Below are 12,034 nucleotides of genomic sequence, written 5' to 3'. Positions count from 1 at the left end.
AAAACCCAGAACTGCAGAAGATTGTTGAAACAAGAGCAAGAACTGCGCAATCAATTGGTTGATTCATTTAAAACTACCTTGGAGGAACATAAAAAACAATTCGAGTTGCGTATGCAGCGTGAAATCGAAAATCAAAAACGTATTTATGAATCAAGAATCGAATTCCTCAAACGGCGACATCAAGAAGAATTAGAAGATTTAAGGGAGGAACTAGAAGAAAAAAACAACTCTGTAGAGAATATTGATGATGACGAAGTAGTAGAGGTGGAGGATAAACATAATTCGGTGGAAAATTTAATTGAAAACAGCTGCTGTAAAGGAAAATGCAGAAATAAGAGAAAAAAATATTCAGAATGAAGTGTTAGAAGTAAAGCATATTGAGGATGGTAATGTGGAAGAGTTGGAAGATAAAGAAAATATTCAACAAAACTGACTTCAAAACAAAGCGATTTTAATTTGTTTAGTAGTAGTAGTTTAGTAACTATAATTTTTTATTTAAATTTAGCTATTCGTCGTACTAATTTAATAAATGTTTTTTTTTGTGTATTTATGTATAATTGAAGTGAAGAAGCTGTTTGAAATTAGGAGATACAATTTCTCCGGTAAATCGAAATAGAAAGAAAAAATAATGCAAATATTTGAATTACTATATGTAATCTGATTATTACAGCTTCATTTTTGAAAGTATTTATATATAGTTTCTTCTGACTTTTGGACTTTTTCTTTAATAATTCAAACCGCTTAAGATTTAATTTGTGACGCTATACATATAAGGAAATTACTACAATAGTTTTATTAACAACAAATTATTATATTTTATTTTACAATAGACTAATACAACTAATATTATTTATTTTTAAATATAACAATCGTGACATTGGCAACTAGTTAATTTAGCACATGGTAATTCTATTCATTCTCTAAAATACTTATCTACTATTACATTATAAAAAAATCTTCTTCAATATTTACTACATTTCATCATCACTCATTTGAGTGCAGAGTACTTGTTCCTGGCCACCAATCGTGAACTTCATAGACAGCATTGGCTTGATTATTAAAAGGCAATAACTTAGTGCCCGGTATAATATGAGGCAATAAACCGGAAGGACTACCCAAACCACCTTGTGGTATATTACCATGCTCAAAATGATTAATGGCGGGATAATGAAATTGTGACATATCACCGGCAAAGAAACTATTCTTTTTGTGACCAGCTCCCGGTATAGCAGGTGCTATTGTCACCGGTAAAGTGGTGGTAGTCATGGAATTTTTCTTCTTTTGCTGATTGGCTATATACAAACGTTCCTTATCACTTAACGTTGTGCGCTGTTGAGGATCTGACGATGTTGGCGCTAAGAACTTACGTCCTGCTGAACTACCCGTTGAATCGGAACGATTAAGGGTATAGCCACGTTTTGTAGCCGTTATTACGCGCTGAGTAGCATGTGTTGTTGAGGTTTCAGTCGGAGCTGGTGTAGATGCTACTGCACTAGTGCTTACATCATTTCCCTCATTTTCTGTGGAACTAAAAGTGGGTGAAAATGCATCACTTGTGGGAGGACAGGTGGCAGCTACAGCACCACTTATAGTAGCTATAGCAGATTTATCTCCCGTTCCTGTAGGCGTTTTGTCTTCCTGGGCACTTGGTCTTATAATAGGCTGTTCATTAGTCGCTCTCAAACCAGCAATCAAGGAGTTTTGTTGTTTCTAAAAAGAAGGAGAATATGTAAGTAGTTTATCAAGTAAATCTTTCAATATAATAAATTTCAGTTGACAGTTTTAAAACTTGCGACAGATTAGAGTAAGATATCAATAATGTTTAGCATATATACTTACGTAGGCATTTTGTGACCTTATTTTCTTTAAGCATGCCTCCAACCAATTTCTAATGGTCATTTTGGCCACTTCTTCTTCTACCAAATATTCAAATTCTTCACGCGCTAATAACTCCTCCAGCTGCAAGGCTTTGCGTATGTCCACCGAACGATAGGATAACATACTGAAAATCATAATAAATTTCTTTAATATTCTCAAATTATAATTTATATTAAACATACTTTATAACATCATGAAATGTAACATCTTCCCCATTGTGCAATTTATCTAATTCATAGCACATGTATTTGAATAACAAACGATCTTTTTGGGGATCACATTCCAAACGTCCCTTTAGTAAACGTAATATAAATTTAACTCTTCTCACTGGTATGACACCACGCTGGTGTATGTCAACAATATTCCAGGTATTTTGAAAATTACGTATATCCGCATAGGATAATAAGGCATCTTCTTCATTCGAGTAAAATAATGAAAAGTTCTCCATGATAATAGCTGCGGTATGGAATAAATATTATTTCGATTCTTGTTTTTTTTTTTGTTGTTGTAATATATGTTTTAGGAGAATACTAACCCACTAGTAAATTTAGCACTATATAAGTAATAATAACATAGAATGTGCAGAAATATATAAGACTAGCAGTAAAATTTCCTGTAATATATAATTAAGAAAAATTATTTGTTAAAAATTTATATTGAATTTCTTTCATTGCAGTATTTAACTACGACTGGAAAATGATCTAAAGTTGGAGCTAGTATTTTGGGTAAGTGAAATAAGTTAAGAAACGATAGATTAAAGTACTAAATTTATAATTTATGTGAAAAACATTATTAAATTAGGAGAATCAACTTCTCCGGTAAATCGAAATCAAAAGAAAAAAGGTTCCTTTACTTCACAAGCTATAGTCTATAGTCCAGTCTATTCACTGGTCTATAGTCTAGACTTTTGATTAGGTTATTACCCGCCAATAGATTAGTCTATTATCCACACTATAAATGAATATGTAGACCTAACTGTAGACTAGTCTAGAGTCCGGACTACAATTTAGTCAGTAGTTAAGACTATAGTAATCTGTTATAGTTCAGACTACAGTTCAGTCTATATTTCAGACTAAAGTTCAGTCCAGTACTCTAGACTATTGTATAATTTATGGTTCTACCTAGCGAAGTCAATATTCCAAACAATTGTTTAGTCTATAGCCCTGATTATGGATCAAACCAGTCTTTACTCAAGACTATTCATTAGCCTACAGTTCAAACCATAGTTTAGTCCACAGTCCAGGCATTATAGTCCATTTTTCTAGAATCTACTTTATCCTATATTCCAAATTATAGTTCTGAATATAGTAGTTCAGTACATATATATATATAATCCATTGGTCTATAGTTTAGACTATAATATAGACTATTATTCATACTCTAAATGAGAATATAGTTCAGACTGTAGACTAGTCATTTAAACAAAATCATCAAACTCACCGCAATCCGTTTCCCAATAATTATTTCCCGGTGTACAATATGGTGGCTGAACCATACAGTCATGCATAATTTTATTCCAATCTTCACCAGTAACAATACGGAAAAGCATAGCAACTCCAGTAACAGGAGAACCAAAATTAGCACGACGACCAATACCTTCACCATACTTGACAGTACCTTTAAGAAAAAAATTTAATTTTGAAACCCTTTGAAATACTTCACGCACCACCACAACTTACCAAATAGTATAGTGCCCGCCAAGGCATAGAAAAATACCAATAAAAACATGCCAAATATAATAAAGAATGATTTACAAACCGATACACCCACAGTTAACATTAACATTTTTAAAGTGGTATGTTTACCGGTTATGGTGAAAAATCTTAATATCACCACCATAAAACCAAAGAAATAGGATAAATCATTCTGTAAGACAAGGCATAAAAGAATTTATTAAAATATCTAATTTTCAAATTAAAATTAATTAATTTACCCTTAAAATAGTTTGTAAAAATATCCAAACAACTCCCGATACGGTAACCAATAAATCATAACGATTACGTCTCGACTGCCAATAGCCACGCGGAGTAAAAGCTATAATTTTCATAACCACCTCCACCACAAAGACAAAAGTCAATATGGCACTTAATAAGACACAAATTTCGGTGATACTTTCACCTTTAATCCACTGTAGAATTAAAGAAAGTTATTAATTAGTTATTAGTTTTATAAAATGTTTTAAGTTTTACCGTTATGGATAATAAACCACTGTTAATTAAAACTATGGCTGCTATAAAACGTTTAAAATATATATGCTGTGTAACATCATAGGCAAATGCCCGAACTTTACGACCATCCGGCCTAGGTGGCAAATGTAAAGGTTGAGCAATTTTCAAACGTTTCTTTAAATCACACCATCTTCTCTGATCCACAGTTAAAAGTGCAGTACCCTTATTCTCTGAGTAATTGGCAATGACTACACCCACAAATAGTGTAAGACCAATCATACAACCCAAGAAAATGTATATGTGTATGTAAATTGCATGAATCTGAAATGAAATTTGAAAAGATTGAGTTTAGTCTATAGTCCAGACTATAATTTAGTCTATAGTCCAGACTACAGTTATGTCTATAGCCTAGACTATAGTTTAGTCTATAGTCCAGACTATAACTTAGTCTGTAGTTCAGACTATAGTTCAGTCTGTAGTTCAGACTATAGTTCAGACTTTAGATCAGTCTATAATCCAGACTTTAGATCAGTCTATATTCTAGACTGTAGTTCTATATATAGTCCAAATTACAGCTCAGTCAATAAATAGTTCAGTATATAGACCAGAGTTTAGTCTATACTCCAGACTACAGTTATATCTATAGTCTAGACTATAGTTATGTTATAGTCTAGACTATAGTTATGTCTATAGTCTAGACTATAGTTATGTCTATAGTCTGGACTCTAGTTTAGTCTATAGTCCAGACTATAATTTAGTCTATATTTCAGACTATAGTTCAGTCTATAATCCAGACATTAGATCAGTCTATAGTCCAGGCTGTAGTTCTATATATAGTCCAGATTATAGCTCATCCAATAAATAGTTCAGTCTATAGTCTATATAACTTAGCCCTAACTATTACTCACCGGTCCCACCGCCTTAATTAAAACATCTCTCACATCCAACCAACCCTTAAAAGATAAAACCTCAAACAAAGTCAACATAGCATCGCCAATATTATCAAAATTAAATCTTCTTGGATTGGCCCATACTCTAGGCACCAACATGGCTGGATATGACTCATCAGAATCAGGTATTAATTTCATTTTAGTTACAAATACACGCCGCATAAAAACACCCACACAATCTTCACGTTTTAATATTGTCGGATCATTGCAACGGGCCAATCGTCCTCCATATAGTTGAACACCATAACTGGCGAATATAAACATTAACAGAATCAATAATGTCGATACTAATAGGATTTCTTTGAAACCTCGACACAATTCATAAACCACTTTACGCATATGAGGAACTAAGGTAAATATACGTAAAGGTCTGATACATCTTAGAACCATCAGAAGTTGAGCACCCGAATTGGTGGGTATATGTTTAGGCATCCAGCAAAGAAAAGAGGTAGACACCACGTAAATGAAAACATCCAGTACAGCGGCCACATCTTTAATATAAGCCTTGGGGGTAAAGAATAAACCATCTGCTAAGATTTTCAAAGCCAATTCCAAACTCATAAAGATGACAAAAGCATATTCGGCTATTTGTAATGTGGGATGATCCATAACACGATCATTGGGTGTTTCAAACATCATAGAGATGCAGGAAAGGGTAGTAACGAATATCATGACCCAATCCAAATAGGTGACCAAACCCAAGAAATTGCTAAAATTATATGATTTTAAATTCATTCCCCTTAAATGATTAATGATAATATTGTACTTACTGCATACTTTTATATTGAACTTTACGCTCTTTACCCGTCAAAGGATCCTTTAGTCTAGCATCATAACGTCCGTGTACAATTTTTTGACAGATTTTACGAAAACGACTTTCTCGTGGTACCAAAAATAGCGGTGTATCGAAGAAGGGATGATTCTCGCGCAAATCTTCCTCTCTTTGATTACGCCTCATTTCGGCTTGTTGTCTTTTAGCTTGTAATAGTTTTATGTCTAAATCATGTGGTCTAGCTCTTCCCGAATTGGCACGCGGTGCTGATGCTATATCACCATTTTCCATAAGATGTTCATAGGTTTGCTTTAGTTTGATGGAACCAGAACGTACACTGCGTCGTATGGAACGAGAACCAAATCTGGGAAAGAAAAAGATAGTTAATTTTCGAAAATTAGTTATTCAAAGCTAACTAGAGACGGAAGTCTAGTCTGGATTATAGTTTATAAAGACTAGTCTGTAGTCTGGATTAATCTTAAGGCTGTAGAAACATATCTTTTCAATATAAACGAATATCACTTACTTCTTTTGATCTACTCTCCAAGGTTTGGAATGAGTAATAGTACCTTGAGATTTAAGACCACTCTTTCCACCCACAACCGGCAACATGGCTGAATCTCCCAGCATTAGACGTTGATTATTGGAATCACTTAAAATAGATAAAGAAAAATAAAATCTCCGATCTTAATAATAAAATCCATCAATTCTCAAAACGTCTACTCACTTTATTATATGAGTAATAGCCAGTTTCCTTAAACTACTGCCCGCGGAACGAACTTTAGCAGTTTTATTCATTATCCTAACGGGTTTCTGCTTACGAAAAACAACATTCGATTCCCAGTACTCTGACATAGGACGTTTACAACTCTCCATCGAAGGATCATCGGATTCTAACTCAATAACAAATTGTTTCATAAAAGACTCTCTCACCTTGGGCAGAGTAAAGTCATTCGGTATACGATGCAATATAGTCATTTGTGGAGACTGAGGAAATTTCTCAAATATTCTCAAACGAAACGGTAAAGTCTCCTTAATCTCAGCACTTTGTTCACGAAACTTAAGCTGTTTCAATTTCTTGATATCTTCATCCAATTCCAAATTATCCAAAATAACCGCCACGAACAAACTTAACACAATGAGTGTGACAAACAAGTGATAAAGTATAAAATAAATCGCAACCAGAGGAGTTAGAGTTTTACTGGTGCGTATCATGGTTTCATCCATAACCTCAACCCAAGCTTCTTGGGTAAGAATTTGAAACATAGACATAAAGGCTTCGGGAAAAGTTTCGAATTTGGTAAAATCACAAAGAAAGCAAAACAATTGCATAGAAATGCCCGAGCTAATAATGAGCAAACAAACGGTGAATGTTATGAGAGAACCAAGTTTTTTACCAGGACCAAAGATTTTATAAACAAAACCCTCTAGCATGGGTGAGGCTTTAATCAGGCGGACCACACGAAGAACCTTATAAAAAGAGTTACTAATTTAATAACAGACGACAAATGTTTGTAGGTTAGCAGTGGAGACTCACCTGAAAATATGTAAATGGTGATAGATAAAAATTTGGTACAATATGCAGGGTAGTTCCAACAGCCAACAGTAATTCAAATTTATGTATAGAGTGTTTGTAATAGCCCCTCCAACCCAAACAGTAGATCTTAAATAATGTTTCCAAATCCAAGAGTAATGTAAATATCGCCTCTATATAGTAATAATTCTCATAAAATACATGACGTGGTCTGCCATCATGTTTAAAGGTCATGGTGGCCGTTACAATGCCATTCGCCAAAATTATCGACATGACCAGCATACGAAAATAGGGTGAACGTAAAATGGCATGACAAGTCTCCGGCGCCAAACCGCCATGCTTACTATCATCTATGGTAACCAAACGCCAACCTTGATCATTACCACTCAATATTTGTGAGGCAGCGGTTTTGGTTATATGACCACGAGCACCCCACATTTGTTGAAACTGCACACGTATCTCATTGAAAGTTTCCGTAATGACAGCAATGAAAACATTCTTTACCAGCCAAGCCAAAAAGAATATCATGGTACTAGAAATTTTACATTAAGACTTACAAAGTTAATACCCATTTCTTTACTTATAACACTCATATCCAAAAACAATTACCTAAAATAAAATGCCGCTCTCCAGGCGGGTAATGAATCTATGGCACGATACATTATAAAAACCCAACCTTCTTGTGAAGCAGCCTGATATACCGTAAATATACTGGTGGCTATATCTTCGAAACCATTAAAACCGATAACATAACTGCTCAAAAAATCCAATTTCATGCATTTCATGCCAGGTGAACATTGATAACCAGAATCTGGATCCATTGAACAAAACGTATCAGGTATGGCCAAAGAATTTAACGTTAAAATCCTAAATAAATAATTTTAGTTTGTTATCAATTATAAATCTATAGTTTTGCATTGATATAGAAGAATTATAATTGAAAACTAACTTCGAGTCCGGAATTTAGCAGTACATTAATTTAGAGGGGTTTTCATATCTATAGTCTCGACTAGAGTCTTGTCTATTGCCTCGACTATAGCCTTGTCTATAGTCTCGACTATAGCCTTGTCTATAGTCTCGACTATAGCCTAGTCTATAGTCTCGACTATAGTCTTGTCTATAGTCTCGACTATAGTCTTGTCTATAGTCTCGAATATAGTCTTGTCTATAGTCTCGAATATAGTCATGTCTATAGTCTAGACTATATATAGTCTTGTCTATAGTCTGGACTATAGACTTGCCTGTAATACGGTCTAAAAATCTTGCCTATAGTCTTCCCAGTAGTCTCGACTATAGTCCGGATTAAAGTATTGTCTAGTCAGGAATATGGTCTTGGCTACAGTCTTGTCTATAGTCTGGATTAAATTCTTGTCTATAGTCTAATATATAGACCATTCTAGTCTATAGTACATATTGTCTATACTCTAGACTATAGTCTTGTCTATATTGTAGACCAAAGTCTGATCTATAGTCGAATCTATAGTTTAGTCTAGTCTAGTTTATATTTAATTCTATAGCCTAGTATATAGTCTGGTGTTTAGTCTTTTGTCTAGTCTATTGTTTAGTCTACAGACTAATCTATTGGTTAGTCTATAGACTACTTTAGTCTATAGTCTGGACAACAGTCTAATCTCTAGACTATAGTTTGTTCTATTATCTGGATTTTTACCTAGTCTGTAGTCCCGTCAACAATTTGGACTTTAGTCTTCTGTTGTCTGGACTTAAGTCTCATCTAATGTCTGGAATATAGTCTCGTTCATAGTATGTACTATAGTCTCGCCTATATTCTGGACTCTATGTAGACCTTAAAACCCCTTAAAATTAACGTACTACAATACGAATTTGAAAAACTAAAAGATTTTGAAAATATTTTGTTTGATCTTTTTGATCAAATGAATCTTAAATTTAGCACCTTGTTTATTAGACAAAATATTTTCAAAATAAATAATAAATTTAACAAAAATAAAAGAAAATGTATTAATTTCTCAAAGAGAACAATTAAAAAACCCAATTAATCGGAATAAGACACGGGTTCAAAACAACGATAATAAAACATACGGCCTATCATGTTCATCATATTCGCTATTATTCATAACACAATGATTTTTCAATTCTCCAAAAAATTGTACTCCCATCAGACCATATAAGGACATAAAAAATAGGAAGAACAAAGTTACATTATAAATCTGTTGGCTCGAACGCCTGTAATTATGAAAAAGTTTAAAAAATAAGTTCAATGGGAAAACTAATTTAATTCTTAACAGTTTAAGTCTTACTTAAAGATTTGATTTATGCGTTTTTTTGGCATCGAAAATTTCAGGAAGACTCTTAAGAAACGTATCATAATCAAAGGTCTTGGGGCGCGCATTATGGATAAGGGTGAAAATCTGTAATAAAATGCATTTAATGGGTTTTCTTTGTAACATTTTATGATATTTTATTTAGTTTACTTACTTTGGCACTATTTCAAGTATTTCAAATATTTGTAATATTATGGAAATCCATAAAAAGAATACCATTGAAAAATCAAATTGGCACCAATGATCCTTTAAATATGGTACTTCACCCTAATGGTTTTCATAAAATTTAATAATAATAATTAAATGTTTTCAAAGTTATGTTCCTGTACTTGACGAATTTAACGGTTTTATTCAGAATTTTTTTTAAAAGACCAAATTTATTTGCAAATTTTGGGTTGTGGAAAAGGCAATCCACTAAATTCAGATTAAAACCTTTAAATCTACTTAAGTGCGGAATTTTTAATTTGTTCTGTGGAATGTGTAATATTTAATCAAAAACTATTTTAAAAGAATGCATTCATGAGAATAGAGTGCAACAAATTTTATAAAATCAATGTGATACAGTGTGGTGGAAACAGTCAAGATTAATTTGTAAGTAATTAAGTAAGTAACTATGTAAGTAAGTAAGTACATCTAGATCTAAATAAAAAGTTTCCATTACACTGTTTCAATTCAAATGGCTGCATTCTTTCATTGTTAAACAATTTACTTGAGTGTTATATAAGTGTTTGTGATCTGCAAAAAATTGGCAGTTGATTCGAAAATTCTCGACTCATGATAAACAGAAATAGCTATATACGCATTTTTCACTCAAAAATTTAAATCATATAACTATTTCTGTAAATGCATAAGCTCTCACTGCTACTATCCCAATCTACTACTATTACTCACATGATAAACGCCGCGTATGTGCATTTTGGCAATCATTTCAGCGGTAAAGAGTAACGTTACCGCAATATCTGATACAAATGTTATATACTGTGTGGGTGGATATAATTCGAAAGTTTTCGGAGTATTCAATGAGACTGAGGCCAAGGCTACTAAAGCGCAAAAACGCATTAGGCGCCTAACCCACAGTTTGTTCACCCATTCAATATCGGCACTTTCGTTAAGCGACTCCTCGGGACCATAATCAGCTAGAAATGGCTCGCCGCCCTTAAGACTCTGCTTGCGACCAAGCATTTTATTACCAATACCGGTTGCAATGCCAAGTCCGAGTGGCGGCACGCCCGTAATGGCAGCACTACTAGGTCCCATTGCACTACTAATGCCGCCACAAATGCCCATACCGACGCCACTTAAACCCATACCACCACCACCAACTCCCGAAGAACCACCTCCACCGCCTGATGCAGCTGTATTGGCTGCTGCCGAAGCACTGCCCAATTGACCGGCTGTTACGCCGGAACCATTATTGTGTGACATGCCACCGCCTGCACCAGTGCCACTTTGTCCTGTATTAGAGGTGTTGTGAGCACTATAATTACTACTAATGGCTACAGTGGCCGATGTTCCTAACATGGGTCCCATATTAGGCATACGCAGGCCACTACTTCCACTGCCACTTCCACTGCCCGAATTTAAAACAGTTGGACTATTAATGGTACTGGTGCCCTCAATGCCATAGCCCGGCTGAAATCCCCTATGGGTTTGTGTTGAAAACGCAGCCTTCGGGCTGTCCGTATGATTAAAGGTGAAATGTTGAGCCTGTGTCGAGTAATGCGATTGATTGCGATAGTGTTGTTGTAGAAAATGACTGCTAGCACTGTGACTAATGGCGGCTGCAATGGATGTGTGACTTGCACTGCTAGCAATGGGTGCTAGATTTGTGGCGGAAAGTGTTTTACTACGAGCTGCTCCTAAGCGGCGAGTACGCAATTGTTCACACATCCAAAACTATGAACAGCATAATCGAATCAGATCAATCTTTTTCAAAAAGAATCTGAAATAAATACTAGAAGAAAATAAAAATAATCGGTTAATCATTGTTTTTTAAAGACTTAAAAAAATTAAAACGAAATTACAGTTAAATAAAATTTTGTATAAAGAATGTAAACTGGTCACTCTAAAATTGCTCTCCTAAAATCCTGACCTTGACATTATTGCCGGTTTGTTTTTGTTTACAAACAACTGTTGCGTGTTTGTATAACAGTTCATATTGTTTACATTTAGTGAAACCGGTTTGTATAACACTTTGCGATAAATTTTGTAATCCAACAAGTGGACGAACAGCTGTTCACCTGTTGCTTAGGCATAACAGCTGTTCAACCAACTGTTGCTTATCTGTTATCAGCTGTTCTAACAGCTGTTTAAATTATAACAGTTTTCTTTCCCCAAAAATTGGGGGTTGCGGTTTTCAACCCCCAATTTGGGGGTGTGTATAACAGTTATAAAAAATTTTACTAGATACACACTAAATTTTTTCACTTTTC

At 34.3% G+C, this 12,034-nt stretch overlaps 1 protein-coding gene across 1 annotated transcript; it reads right to left on the bottom strand.

Annotated features, from left to right (window-relative positions):
* Positions 1–916: 916 nt before the first annotated feature.
* On the bottom strand, positions 917–11,492 carry LOC119614827 (sodium leak channel non-selective protein-like). The gene is given in 19 exon segments (XM_037970932.1): positions 917–1,016; positions 1,018–1,710; positions 1,840–2,002; positions 2,061–2,334; positions 2,414–2,491; positions 3,319–3,495; positions 3,558–3,744; positions 3,812–4,006; positions 4,068–4,367; positions 4,955–5,705; positions 5,767–6,132; positions 6,295–6,420; positions 6,496–7,238; positions 7,306–7,834; positions 7,912–8,169; positions 9,361–9,504; positions 9,579–9,689; positions 9,757–9,869; positions 10,494–11,492. Coding segments are annotated over 19 exon segments (6,252 nt in total). The 3' UTR covers positions 917–971.
* Between the last annotated feature and the right edge of the window lie 542 nt (positions 11,493–12,034).

This window comes from Lucilia sericata, unplaced genomic scaffold (assembly GCF_015586225.1).
Source record: "Lucilia sericata isolate MDLA Ls3-8-SP2 unplaced genomic scaffold, ASM1558622v1 Contig003491F_arrow, whole genome shotgun sequence".
Taxonomy (NCBI): domain Eukaryota; kingdom Metazoa; phylum Arthropoda; class Insecta; order Diptera; family Calliphoridae; genus Lucilia; species Lucilia sericata.
Note: the sequence above shows the minus strand (reverse complement) of the source record. Positions and strands in the feature narration are given on the sequence as shown.